This window comes from Salmo salar, chromosome 01 (assembly GCF_965601325.2).
Source record: "Salmo salar chromosome 01, fSalSal1, whole genome shotgun sequence".
In the NCBI taxonomy this organism is placed as follows: Eukaryota; Metazoa; Chordata; class Actinopteri; order Salmoniformes; family Salmonidae; genus Salmo; species Salmo salar.
In genome coordinates, this window is record NC_138291.1 from 80,026,299 (window position 1) to 80,041,000 (window position 14,702).

Consider the following 14,702-nt stretch of genomic DNA (forward strand, 5'->3'; position numbering starts at 1 on the left):
ATCCTCAGTGTATGAACTGTGTTTTTCAGGCCAATTTGGAGTCAACATACCAGGAGCTCCTCAGTACCCTTGATCAACTATCAGGCTGTATTCATGACAACTCTGAGAGGGCCTGCAACCTCGACATCCTGAACACATATGACGTGGACACAGTGAAAGAAATGATCCAGAATAATAAGGTATCTTTTCATACCTAATTCTCCTTATGTTCCTTATTCACCTACAGTAGTGTATTTTAAGTATATATGAATAAAATACACAGCATTTAAGGTTATATGAAACGAAATTAAAAGTTTGTAGTTTTTCCCTAGAATTAACCAATGACACAATATATTATGGTTTACATTTATACATCCAATGAGTTGTGTTGATTGGTTCAGCCCCCTTCATGACCCCTGTCTGTGTTTCTAGGACATGGTGACTAATGTGTCAGGGACCCAGAGGCATCTGGAGGACACTGCGTTTGACATCCAGTACTTTATCTCAGAGCATGCCCAGTTCCTGAGCCCGGCCCAGAGCAGGCACCTCCTCAAGTCTCTCAGCGCCACCCAGAGGGCAATTAAGGATCTGATGGAGAGGGTGGCCAATCAGAGACACACCCTTCAACTTCAGCTGGAGATCAGCGAGAATGAGAGTCAGCAGAAGGTTTGGACCCAAATGACTGGGCTTAGGGCCATTGCACCTTGGAAAGAGTCGATTTCAGTTTGTTGAGCAAACTATGAAAATGTATTGGTTGAAGTGAAGTGTGGCTGTGTGTGTATTTTATAGCTACATAAACTAATTATCGTCATGATATATATTTTAGAATATATATAAAATAATAATGTCACTAGAATTCATTAAGTCAGATTTATAAGGATGTGTTTTGAATGTGTTTTAATGAGAAGTTAGTCTCTTGCATGTTTCATTTAACACCAAAAAGACCATTGCTTGGCCACAGCCAAACGCTAACCTTTCTCCTGGTCGTGTTTACGTTTCACAGGCTTCAACACACCTTTAAACTCTAAACTCCAGAGGACAAACTCCAAAGGCATCTTCAGTGTGGGAACGTTTTTCTCAACCAACCTCAGCACTAACACACTTGTGAACAAATGTCCTATTCCTCTCTACTGAACCCGTCCTCTTTCTTTACCATGTCAGACTGCTGGCCTGTTGAGTGGCTAGCATGTTTACAGCATACTCAGACCATTGTCATCAGGGGTTGACTATCTACGAACGTCCAGTATGATTAATGCGTACTATGTAGTGTATGCTGTTGGGAGGAGAGTAACATTGTAACATTGCTCTCTGGTGTGTGCAGTGCTTGGTGGAGAAACAGAAGGAGTTCTCAGACAAGTTGCAGGAGCTGTGTGACAACCTGACCAATACAGAGAACTGTCTGATAGGCCAGCAGCAGCAGGCCAAGAGTGTAGAGAGTGTGGAAGACCTGCAGCAGGTCCAGAAAGAGCATCAGGTACAGTACAGTAGCTTGTTGACGAAATCTTGGTTATCTAATAAATGAACTATAGAATGTATGGCTACATTATTTTATTTTAAGTATGATGTCATTGCTACACATTTATTGTATACACAATTATGCACATTGTGTTACACATGTATTGCTATTATACTGAATCTTGTTTGATGGGTTCACTAATTTATCACCTAACATTTCTGTTATCATGCTTTCTGTGTCTGCATCTGTGTCTCTGTGTGTTAAATATGAAATGTCCAGGCCTTGCAGAAAGACATCCTGACCAACGGCAGTGCCTTGAATGAGGTCATCAGCAGCACCAAGACGTTCCTGGATGAGAACCGGTCTAAGCTGACCCCAGATCAGATCGCTGCCATCGAGAGCAAGCTGGAGGACGCCAAGAGCAAGGTCAAACTCATCAACCAACGGGCCGAGGAGTCAAGGAAAGACGTGGAGAAGTCTGTGACTACTGCTATCAAACAGGAGACTGAGAAGGTTGGAAAACATATTACATTTTTCATGCATCAATATTATCCATATACCATGACTCGGTGCAAATCTGAATCATGACAGTTAAACTTTCTATTGTAGGAAAAGATAGATCCGCTTAAAGACACATAAAATGATTTATGTTATTCAGCTTGATGATTGCTTACTTATTAAAATAAAATATATGTACAAAATGTATAGTTATCTAATTAATCATATAATTTAGCCAACATCATGTAACTCGCTATTTTCTACCTGTTTAGGAGGCTGTTGTTGAGCAGCTTGAGGAGAGCAAGAACAAGATCGAGGGTCTGCTGGACTGGATCAACAACATAGGGAATGAGAAAGGGATGGGGGTCGATCAGACAGACCATATGGGCAAACAGAACGGGAACATGCCTTTGCCATCGGAGACCTCAGCCAAGAACATTCTGGGAGAGGATGATGACCCCAATGGAAACAATGGAAACGCTCTCCAGACTACAGATAATGACACTGGCAGACAGGCTACAGAGAAGACCCCAAAACTGGACCTGGACAAGCAGTATGATAGGGTCAAGGTAAATTAACCTATTCTCTCTGGTGGTGCTTGATTCATAGTGGCTTGTTGTTCAATTCATTGAATTCACAAGGCTCAGGTCCCTTTTTCTAATAGCTGCATTGACCTTTTCCTTATAATTTTATTTTGTATATATAATACGGCTCAAAAAAATAAAGGGAACACTTAAACAACACATCCTAGACCTGAATGAAAGAAATAATCTTATTAAATACTTTTTTCTTTACATAGTTGAATGTGCTGACAACAAAATCACACAAAAATAATCAATGGAAATCCAATTTATCAACCCATGGAGGTCTGGATTTGGAGTCACACTCAAAATTAAAGTGGAAAACCACACTACGGGCTGATCCAACTTTGATGTAATGTCCTTAAAACAAGTCAAAATGAGGCTCAGTAGTGTGTGTTGCCTCCACGTGCCTGTATGACCTCCCTACAACGCCTGGGCATGCTCCTGATGAGGTGGCGGATGGTTTCCTGAGGGATCTCCTCCCAGACCTGGACTAAAGCATCCGCCAACTCCTGGACAGTCTGTGGTGCAACGTGGCGTTGGTGGATGGAGCGAGACATGATGTCCCAGATGTGCTCAATTGGATTCAGGTCTGGGGAACGGGCGGGCCAGTCCATAGCATCAATGCCTTCCTCTTGCAGGAACTGCTGACACACTCCAGCCACATGAGGTCTAGCATTGTCTTGCATTAGGAGGAACCCAGGGCCAACCGCACCAGCATATGGTCTCACAAGGGGTCTGAGGATCTCATCTCGGTACCTAATGGCAGTCAGGCTACCTCTGGCGAGCACATGGAGGGCTGTGCGGCCCCCCAAAGAAATGCCACCCCACACCATGACCGACCCACCGCCAAACCGGTCATGCTGGAGGATGTTGCAGGCAGCAGAACGTTCTCCACGGCGTCTCCAGACTCTGTCACGTCTGTCACGTGCTCAGTGTGAACCTGCTTTCATCTGTGAAGAGCACAGGGCACCAGTGGCGAATTTGCCAATCTTGGTGTTCTCTGGCAAATGCCAAACGTCCTGCACGGTGTTGGGCTGTAAGCACAACCCCCACCTGTGGACGTTGGGCCCTCATACCACCCTCATGGAGTCTGTTTCTGACCGTTTGAGCAGACACATGCACATTTGTGGCCTGCTGGAGGTCATTTTGCAGGGCTCTGGCAGTGCTTCTCCTGCTCCTCCTTGCACAAAGGCTGAGGTAGCGGTCCTGCTGCTGGGTTGTTGCCCTCCTACGGCCTCCTCCACGTCTCCTGATGTACTGGCCTGTCTCCTGGTAGCGCCTCCATGCTCTGGACACTACGCTGACAGACACAGCAAACCTTCTTGCCACAGCTCACATTGATGTGCCATCCTGGATGAGCTGCACTACCTGAGCCACTTGTGTGGGTTGTAGACTCTGTCTCATGCTACCACTAGAGTGAAAGCACCGCCAGCATTCAAAAGTGACCAAAACATCAGCCAGGAAGCATAGGAACTGAGAAGTGGTCTGTGGTCCCCACCTGCAGAACCACTCCTTTATTGGGGGTGTCTTGCTAATTGCCTATAATTTCCACCTGTTGTCTATTCCATTTGCACAACAGCATGTGCAATTTATTGTCAATTAGTGCTGCTTCCTAAGTGGACAGTTTGATTTCACAGAAGTGTGATTGACTTGGAGTTACATTCTGTTGTTTAAGTGTTCCCTTTATTTTTTTGAGCAGTGTATATATATATCTATATATACAGTTGAAGTCGGAAGTTTACATACACTTAAGTTGGAGTCATTAAAACTTGTTTTTCAACCACTCCACAAATTTCTTGTTAACTATAGTTTTGGCAAGTTGGTTAGGACATCTACTTTGTGCATGACACAAGTCATTTTTCCAACAATTGTTTACAGACAGATTATTTAGCTTATAATTCACTGTATCACAATTCCAGTGGGTCAGAAGTTTACATACACTAAGTTGACTGTGCCTTTAAACAGCTTGGAACATTTCAGAAAATGATGTCATGGCTTTAGAAGCTTCTGATAGGCTAATTAACATAATTTGAGTCAATTGGAGGTGTACCTGTGGATGTATTTCAAGGCCTACCTTCAAACTCAGTGCCTCTTTGCTTGACATCATGGGAAAACCAAAAGACATCAGCCAAGACCTCAGAAAAAAAAATGTCCACAAGTCTGGTTCATCCTTGGGAGCAATTTCCAAATGCCTGAAGGTACCATGTTCATCTGTACAAACAATAGTACGCAAGTATAAACACCATGGGACCACGCAGCCGTCATACCGCTCAGGAAGGAGACACGTTCTGTCTCCTAGAGATGAACGTACTTTGGTGCAAAAAGTGCAAATCAATCCCAGAACAACAGCAAAGGACCTTGTGCTGGAGGAAACAGAAAGTATCAAAAGTATCTATATCCACAGTAAAACTACTCCTACATCGACATAACCTGAAAGGCCGCTCAGCAAGGAAGAAGCCACTGCTCCAAAACCACCATAAAAAAAGCCAGACTAAGGTTTGCAACTGCCCATGGGGACAAAGATTGTGCTTTCTGGAGAAATGTCCTCTGGTGTGATGAAACAAAAATAGAACTGTTTGGTCATAATGACCATCGTTATGCTGCAGGAGGGACTGGTGCACTTCACAAAATAGATGGCATCATGAGAAAGGAAAATGATGTGGATATATTGAAGCAACATTTCAAGACATCAGTCAGGAAGTTAAAGCTTGGTCGCAAATGGGTCTTCCAAATGGACAATGACCCCAAGCATACTTCCAAAGTTGTGGCAAAATGGCTTAAGGACAACAAAGTCAAGGTAGTGGAGTGGCCATCACAAAGCCCTGACCTCAATCCTATAGAAAATTTGTGGGCAGAACTGAAAAGCGTGTGCGAGCAAGGAGGCCTACAAACCTGACTCAGTTACACCAGCTCTATTAGGAGGAATGGGCCAAAATTCACCCAACTTATTGTGGGAAGCTTGTGGAAGGCTACCCAAAACGTTTGACCCAAGTTAAACAATTTAAAGGCAATGCTACCAAATACTAATTGAGTGTATGTAAACTTCTGACCCACTGGGAATGTGATGAAAGAAATAAAAGCTGAAATAAATCATTCTCTCTACTATTATTCTAACATTTCACATTCTTAAAATAAAGTGGTGATCCTAACTGACCTAAAATAGGGAATCTTTACTTGGATTAAATGTCAGGAATTGTGAAAAACTGAGATTAAATGTATTTGGCTAAGGTGTATGTAAACTTCCGACTTCAACTGTATATATATATATATATATACATAAACATAGTCATGGGAAGCACAAATAAAACATCACATTTCACCCAGAAAAACAGTTACATTCCTCAACAAATACGTCCCCAATCAATACTTCAAAGTGCTTGAATGACACTAGAACATCATTGTGGCGCAGTGGTCTAAGGCACTGCATCTCAGTGTTAGAGGTGTCACTACAGTCACCCTGGTTTGAATCCAGTCTGTATCTCAACCGGCCATGATTGAGAGGCCCATAGGGCAGCGCACAATTGGCCAGCGTTGTCCGGGTTTGGCCGGTGTAGACCGTCATTTTAAATAAGCATTTGTTGCCTAGTTAAATAAAGGTTAAATTAAAAATACATATAAAACATTTATTTTGAAATCCATTCCAGCAATAGAGTCCATTAAAACTAAAAGCAGATTTACCTAGCTCGGTGGAGACCCTAGGAACCTCAAGAGTTAACCAATTCTTAAATGCAATATTTGCACTTTATTTTATTTTTGAATTTCATATCTTGTCCTGTGTGTTAAATGTCAGTGTTGTAGGTTTTTCATGTGGCAATTATACTATATCAATTTGACAATAAAGCTTTTGGAATTTGAATGGACTCTTTCCTCTTCCAGGCTCGTCACCAGGAGATCCTGTCCCAGCAGCAGGACATGATCATGGCCACCCAGTCAGCCCAGGCTCTGCTGGACCACCAGGCCCATGCCCTGTCCTCCACGGAGAAAGACAAGCTGCAGATGGACATCCAGGAGTTGAAGAGCCGGTACGATGCTTCCCTTACCCAGGCAGAACAGCAGATGAAGCACGTGGTCCAGGTTCAGGAGGAGCTGAAGAAGTTCCAGGGAGACTGTGAAGAGTTTGAGGGCTGGCTGCAGCAGGCCGAGGGGGAGGTGGGGGAGCTGGGAGCCCCCGCTGGAGCTCTGAACATCCTCACAGAGAAGCTCCAGAGACAGAAGAGCTTCTCTGAGGACGTCATCTCCCACAAGGGGGACCTGCGGTTCATCACCATCTCAGGGCAGAAGGTGCTGGATGTGGCGAAAGCCTGTGGACACATGGACCCTGAGGGGAAAGATGCCCAGCTGGAGGTGGATACCACTGGAACCTGTGCTGCTGTAAAGCAGAAGCTGGACTCGGCTGCTAGCCGCTACAAAGCCCTGCACTCTCAGGTAAACTTTATATACCAGTACCACAAGACTGTTTTAGCCCGCTGGACTAAAGCCTAGTCTCGAAGTCTTCAGCAAGGTTACTGATCACGTGCATGTTGTTCACTGAGCCACCTTGGTAACACCAGGAGGCCTACCTATTTAAATCAGTAGGGTGAACACTGAATGAGACATACATCTCAGGCTGATTGAATGTTCTTTTTTAATGGATGTAATATCCTACTCTCACCACACGATGGAAGCATTTCTGTTTAATCAAAATGAAAGCAAATGAGTCATTGTTCTGTATCACAACACTGGTTCACTCTCATACTGAGAGGCAAAGGTTGACTTTGTGTAATTGTTCATCTTAAAAACAATTCAGGTGAAATGCTCTTTTATTATATATTGCTGGCCATCTTTTCTATAGGTTGAGATACAGAAGAGGGTAGGCAGTAATACTGCATGCGTTCCAAGTTAATAACTACCACAGCGATCAACATCACAACTCATTTCTTTCAGTGCAATGAGCTCGGCAACAACCTCAAAGATGTGGTGGACAAGTACAAGAAGTACGAGGACTCGACCGCTGGTCTCGTGAAGTGGCTCAACAACTCAGTGGAGGAAGCCAGAAGGCAACAGTCTGAGGCCATTGCTGCCGACCCTCAAACCCTACAGAAACAGCTGGAGGACACCAAGGTATGACAAAAACAAAAAAGAATCTCACCAAATCAGTGTGAGTTTTATCAAGACAAAGCACATTACCACAGTGTAACAGACTCTGGGCTAGAGGAGGGCAAGTGGAGGAATAGCTGTTTACAGAACAGCCTTTTTTCAGAGTTTACTCACTGACGGCTCTGAGAACTGAATGGGTTTAGCGGTCATTACACGGCTTCAGACTTCCCTCTCCATATACAGTGTTTCCACTCACTTTAAAACAACACTGCTATTTATAGGTCCAAATTCAAACCTCAAAGCAGTCCCCAAGACATGAATATCCTAACCATGGGTACATTTTCTTGCGTATGCCTTTGAGGGGGGAGAGGGTGGGGGTTACGATTGGAGTTGGACTGGACAGAGGTGTAGAGAATGCCTAGTATCCTTTAATAGATTATGTCCCTGCAGTACTCTCTGATTGAGTCAAGCTGGCTTGCAACTGAAAGTATGTAGTGTAGAGAGAGAGAGAGTGGGAGTAAAGTCATGTTCCATTACATCTCTCTATGGAGTTGCATTGCAGTGGCTCAGAGATATAGAAGATTAGAGGCGCCTAAAACTCAAGAATGTAGTTTATGTCAGGGAAATGCTACGTTTCCCCCTGAGTGCACCCAGTCAGGTATATGTAAAGTTACAGTAGTGGAGTTCTAGTATTTGAGTGTTTGAATAACACTATTTGTTTTTAGATGCTTTTACAAAATAGTTGTCTCCAGCTTTAAATCTGTATAATTACAGGATTGTAATAAAGATATATCTGGAGTTTATTGATATATCTATATGGAGCGGTGTGGTTTGTCTGTTAGACATGTTGACTGTCTAATCTTCAGTCTGCCTGTGTTTGTCATGGTTAGGCTCTGCAAAATCAGATCACTGGTCGTCAGACTGCTGTGGAGACACTCCGCAAAACATCTGACTCTCTGGTCACTGCTGAGGGGGACCTGTTGACCAATCAGGACGAGATCCAGGAGACAGTAGGTGAGTAATCAGTCTTAAGTATAGATTCTCATCCAATGCTATTTCTAAAAATAATGAAATACTTGACAATATAGTGCCACTGCCAATGTGTGGTTACTATCATTGACACACAGTACAATAGTGATTCATGACTGTTGGAGTGAAATAGTAGTAGGGGAGAGTGTGGTAAGTTGAGCCATCCCTTGTTTCTAGGAAACCATACACAAATGTAATAATTTGACCAAATATTTAGGAGGTCATCATATCATAGTCTGTGAAGGAAGAAACCACATGGGAAAAGTGGTAAGCAAGTTAGGTCCCACATTTTTTTTCTTCACCAAGTCAAATTAATTTATTGTTCTAGAGGTTTCATGATGCTTGTATCTTAACCGAAGTCAATTTTGAGATTGTTCTATACATCAGTTGGGGTCTCTATAAGTTTCAATATGAGGTCCTAAACCTAGCATGAAAGTTCATCCTTGTAGCTATGTGGGCTAATAAAAATTGTTTGCCTTGGGGTAAGTTGAGCCAATGGCCATGGGGTAAGTTGAGCCAATGGCCTGGGGTAAGTTGAGCCACAGTTTGAGCAAATGGAAGTGTTTTCTTCCCAGGTGTAATGCCAGGCATTATCGCGGATATATGAGGTAATACCAGGTCCTGTTCTATGTTAAAAGTGTTTTTAAAAAGTACATTGTGTTTGTAAGGTGTTAAGCCAGTGTTCAAACATGCTTAAAATGATTAAAAGACAAAACAGTTATTGTGTTTGTGTTGAATTGGGTTTGAGAAATTAAGATGGGAAAAGGTTTTTGAAGGGAGTGGTAATATTTCATTCAGTACAGAAATTTGTAGGTGGCGCAACTTACCCTGTCCAGCAGCTCAACTTACCCCATATCCGGGGTAAGTGGTGCCAAGAGACCAATTATTTTGGACAACCTATGTTTCCAAAACTGTAATGTTTACATGAATTCTGATTATTTTAATAAGAGATGCACAACATCCTGAAATATAAGTAGATGTCTTTGTTAGAAAGAATACTATATTTCCCTTGACGGAGTGATGCTGAATGTAAAAATGTTTTACCTTGTCCCTAATGATATTGCGCTTGGCCGACTCAAAATAATTTTTTGTATGTGCTGTATATTTATGATACAGTAATCTTTTCCATATGTTTGACCTTAGCAGAAAGGTCAAACATAAAGAACAGTGAAAACCTTGACTTGATTTGCTCATAATTTCCAAGTGGTATGAACTTTTACCAGTGCTAAGCATTGACCCTAAAACCATTGCATTGTCTTTGCTTTCAGATGATATTGTGGAAAGGTATGACAACCTGTCCAAGTCAGTGAGTGATCGTAATGAGAAGCTTCAGATCACCTTGACCCGCTCCCTGAGTGTTCAGGATGGCCTGGATGAGATGATAAGCTGGATGGAGGGAGTAGAGAAGAGTGTGAAGGAGAAAGGACAAGTCCCTCTGGATTCGGCAGCCATTGGAGATGTGCTGAGCAAAGGGGCAGTATGTACTTTAAACATGAACTTTGTGTAACTGTTTTTACCAGTCAAATAGCCATTTCACCAAATATTGACCTTACTGTAACTGGTTATTTTGGCTCAACAGTTACTTTGGAATTTGTCTCTGCATGATCTTCAACAGATGATGAAACCTAAACTATAGAATCATTGAAAAACATTCAAATGTCTCTAGAATATATATTTGTCATCCATTGTGTTTTTCTTCAAGGCTCTGGAGCAGGATATTTCGAGTCGCCAGAGTAGCATCTCAGCCATGAAGGCCAAGGTGAAGAAATTTGTGGAGACAGCTGACCCCTCCGCCGCGGCTCTGCTGCAGTCCAAAATGGACGCCCTGTCACAGCGCTTCTCTGACACCTGTGACAAGCACAAGCAGAAAATGGACCAGCTGGAGCAGCTGAAGGACAAGGTGGAGGAGTTCGAGAAGACCTCGGACAAGGTGCAGCAGTTTGTGCTCAAGCGCTCACAGGCCCTCTCCGAAACAGACGGGCCAGGGAAAAATGTCAACGAGCTCTCGCAGCTCATGCAGGTAGATAGTCATCAAATATGTTAATTTAATGCTCATTTTCAACCACGCATTGCTCAATAGTGATCTTCCAATTGTTCTAACTGTTCTAATGTTTCTGTAGGACACTAACACTGAGTTGGCTGAACATGCCAAGGATGTGGAAATACTGCAAAAGCTGTCAAAGGAGCTGTCCAATATGGGTCCAGAGGGAAGCATGGCCCAGATTCAGGGAAAGATTGACATCCTCTCCAACAACTTCAATGCCTTCAAAGACACTGTGAAAGAGAAGTACGTGAAGATGGCAGTTGCAGAGCTACCTGCTGATCCTCATGTGTTAATCTACTTGTGGGGATACTTGTTCTCATTTGACACAGAAGAAACATCATTATTTTATCTCGCCAGTTGACAGTCATGTTTTGGCATATTTGATATGTCTCTGTGATGTGACTGTGGTTGTCTTCTCCCTTTTACAACACAGAGAGGAGGAGGTGTCTTCCTGCCAGGACCAGCTGGGAGACTTCAGGGATGCAGCTGGAGCTCTCAGGACGTGGCTGGAGGAGACAACAGAGAAAGTCCCTGTGGTTCAGCCAACCAGCAGTGAACAGAGTCTATTGAATGACCTGCAGAGAGTCAATGTGAGTGAGCAGACAGACTGGTCTGGTACTAGATAGCCCCCCTTACTTATTTGCATTATGGAAATGGTATGTTCTACCTCTGTTCTTAGTGCAAAGAAGGACAACTGCATAGCTATGTTACAAAGGTGCAGGTGAATGTGGAGCTTGTTCTTCAAATGGCCTTGAATGGCCTTATGTTACATTTTTTTATTTGAGTAATTTAGCAGACGCTCTTATCCAGAGCAACGTACAGGAGTAATTATGATTAAGTGCCTTTCTCAAGGGCACATTGGCTTATTTTTCACCTAGTTGGCTCAGGGATTTCAACCAGCAATCTCTCGGTTACTGGCCCAATGCTCTCACATTTGTTTTTCAATTTTATTTATTTATAAAGCCATTTTTACATCAGCAGATATCACAAAGTGCTATACAGTAACCCAGCCTTAAACCCCAAACAGCAAGCAATGCAGATGTAGAAACACAGTGGCTAGGAAAAACTCCCTAGAAAGTCAGGAACCTAAGAAGAAACCTAGAGAGGAACCAGGCTCCGAGGGGTGGCCAGTCATCTTCTGGCTGTGCCGGGTGGAGATTATAAGTGTATATGGCCATTAAGGCCAAATTGTTCTTCAAGTTGTTCAAACGTTCATAGATGACCAGCAGGGTCAAATAATGATCACAGTGGTTGTAGAGGGTGCAACAGGTCAGTACCTCAGGAGTAAATGTCAGTTGGCATTCAGAGGTTGAGACAGCAGGTGCGGTAGTGAGAGAGAGAGAGTCGAAAACAGCAGGTCCGGGACAAGGTAGCACGTCCGGTGAACAGGTCAGGGTTCCATAGCCACAGGCAGAACAGTTGAAACTGGAGCAGCAGCACGACCAGGTGTACTGGGGACAGCCAGGAGTCATCAGGCCAGGTAGTCTAAAGGCATGGTACAGGTCCTCCGGGAGGGGAGAGATAGGAATTAGAGGGAGCATACTTAAATTCACACAGGACACCAGATAAGACAGGGAGGGGGTGTCGGGGGACACTATGGCCTCATCCGATGATACCCCCGGACAGGGCCAACCAGGCAGGATATAACCCCACCCACTTTGCCAAAGCACAGCCCCCACACCACAAGAGGGATATCAACAGACCACCAACTTACTATCCTGAGACAAGGCTGAGTATAGCCCACGAAGATCTCCTCCACCGCCGAACATCTAGGCTACCTGCTGCTCATGTTTTCATGTCATATTACCCACGTCACAGGTTTGGCACTAAATGTGTTTTTGTAATGGAGTAAGAGGAGTGCGGTGCGATATATCACTATTTTGTCCTCCCTGATTTCACAGTAGTTTCCATGCCAAAGTAATAAAAGGATGGGAAGTGTTTTACATAGGACTCGTTAGGGAGTCAAACACTAAATAACTGTGACTCCCTGCCAAAAAACTTCCAATCAGAGATGAACTGGTACAGTGTGTCACAGAATAAAAGATAAAAGACAAGAAGAGAGTAACGAACCATAAGTAAATAGGTCAAACATCAAAGATAAAAACCCAAATCCCTCCGTACTTAATAACACATTTTCATATTGAATAATTTGTTTGTACCATGCGAAAAATCACAGTTTAAAATGAAATGAATCAGGACTTGACATTGGAAAGGGTTTCTTTTGAGGAGATATTAGTCTCGATGCTGCATTGCTCCAAATATATTTAGCTTGGCCCTGCTTCTTACAATAAACAGTCGAGACAGAGTCATTCAGTGTTCTCTCAATGTAGCCATGCAAATTACAGCCCTATTTGGGACAGTGTTGTGTAAACTATGTTACTGGTTTGATTGATCTCTTTTCAGGCTCTAATGGAGGAATGGACAACCAAAGGCTCTGCTGTCCAAGATATAAATAGCAAAGGATCTGCGCTATGTAGCTTCATAAGTGTTCTCACATCTCCAGCCAAGACCAAGATGTCACACAAGTCAGGTACTGTATGCTTTCAGAAGTTTTGATTATCTCAAAGCAGTTTGTTAGAGATATTTTTTAAGCAAATGGTTGTGTTCAGGAATGAGAAAACAATGAAACGGGAGATACCTGTTATCTGTTGCAACACGTTTTGCTATGCTGTACTGTACAGAACATGACCCTGATCTCAATGTAACCACAGTGATCATACAATGATCTTTTTCATGTATTCCAACCCAATAGAGTATAGTTTGCTTTTGACATTTGTACTTAATTCATATATCTTATGAATGTTTTTGTTTTGCGATCAGCTGTTGCTAACGGTGGTGGCCCCGGAAACCATGCCTACCTAACCAATAAAGGTACTTTTTCTTTACGTGTGTCATGTTAGGAATGTATCAACACAGTGTTCCAGACCTGTACATTATCATAACAACTTATCATTTAATTGCTTGTTAGGTAGAAATTGTCTGTTTTAGGCCTCGTCTTGTACTTATCCTTGATTCTCTCTACTGGAAATGTCCCATTCTTTTTACATTCCAATGTATTAAGATAATGATTTCAATCTATTTTCAATATACCTTCAATAGCATGAAAACCCATTTCAAACCAGCTGTGTTTAGACCACACTGCAAAACAATATCACAAAATAAATTCACAAACTCATTTTTGCTGTGACCATTTCCAGTAGTGCTGTAACTGCTTACAGCAGTGCCTTGTCCAAGTTATTGTTGTTATAAAAGGTAAACTGGCTGGTGTCTAACACTCCTCTAACCTCTAACCACCCACAGAGCTGATGGTGGTACAGCAGAACATGTCGTATATCAACGAGGGCCACAAGAGCCTGGGAGAACTACTGAACGACCGGGCTGCAGAGCTCTCTGGCCTGGTGCAGCAGGTGGCAGAGGCCCAGAAGGAGACAGATGCCATGATAACATGGCTGAAGGACATGAAGAAGACAACAGCATCCTGGAACTCCGCTTCCACAGAGAAAGACGCCATGAAAACACAACTGGAGCAACAGAAGGTAGATTCAGCCAAGGCCTGGTCTGCATAGACTGTTTCTACATTGTAATAGTTGTTGTCCCTATGGCTTATTATAGTAGTGGTTTAGTACATCCAGTGGTATCATATGAAATATCTCACATCATTATTGGTATGCAAAATGCTCTGTGGGAAGCCAATGTTTTAGGCAGGTGCCTCTTGTCTCTACTCTGTGCATTTCAGAGAGCCAATGAATCAAAGATATGATGGTTTTAGTCAAGCACTATATCTGTATTTTTCACAGGCCTTTGAGGAGGACATGAAACAAAAGCGTGAGCAGCTCCAGAAGCTGAGAGAGAAGCTCCTCCACTTGATTGAGAAACACCCAGACTCTCCTGAAGCAGTCAAATGGAAGCAGATGCTGGCACAGATAGGTATGCATGCAGCATCCCATCTGTCTGTCTCCAAATGTTTTAATATCTACAGCATCAATGCAGAGAGCTTTACCCAGCGTCAGTCCAGTCCGGTCAACCGCTCCCCCTT

General features: G+C 43.1%; 1 protein-coding gene across 27 annotated transcripts in view; it reads left to right on the forward strand.

Moving 5' to 3' along the window:
* LOC106612695 (dystonin) overlaps window positions 1-14,702 on the forward strand; it is a 190,862-nt gene that overhangs the window by 117,704 nt on the left and 58,456 nt on the right. For 26 of the 27 annotated variants that reach the window (XM_014214148.3, XM_014214222.3, XM_014214247.3 and 23 more), the window contains 16 exons: window positions 30-179; window positions 412-645; window positions 1,301-1,453; window positions 1,715-1,948; window positions 2,206-2,502; window positions 6,394-6,942; window positions 7,441-7,617; window positions 8,484-8,607; window positions 9,891-10,099; window positions 10,325-10,642; window positions 10,743-10,909; window positions 11,100-11,256; window positions 13,070-13,196; window positions 13,487-13,537; window positions 13,967-14,202; window positions 14,464-14,593. In XM_014214148.3, the coding sequence (XP_014069623.3) occupies window positions 30-179; window positions 412-645; window positions 1,301-1,453; window positions 1,715-1,948; window positions 2,206-2,502; window positions 6,394-6,942; window positions 7,441-7,617; window positions 8,484-8,607; window positions 9,891-10,099; window positions 10,325-10,642; window positions 10,743-10,909; window positions 11,100-11,256; window positions 13,070-13,196; window positions 13,487-13,537; window positions 13,967-14,202; window positions 14,464-14,593 (3,313 nt within the window). The remainder of the gene's footprint in view (window positions 1-29; window positions 180-411; window positions 646-1,300; window positions 1,454-1,714; window positions 1,949-2,205; window positions 2,503-6,393; window positions 6,943-7,440; window positions 7,618-8,483; window positions 8,608-9,890; window positions 10,100-10,324; window positions 10,643-10,742; window positions 10,910-11,099; window positions 11,257-13,069; window positions 13,197-13,486; window positions 13,538-13,966; window positions 14,203-14,463; window positions 14,594-14,702) is intronic. The other variant, XM_014214265.3, reaches the window with a different exon arrangement.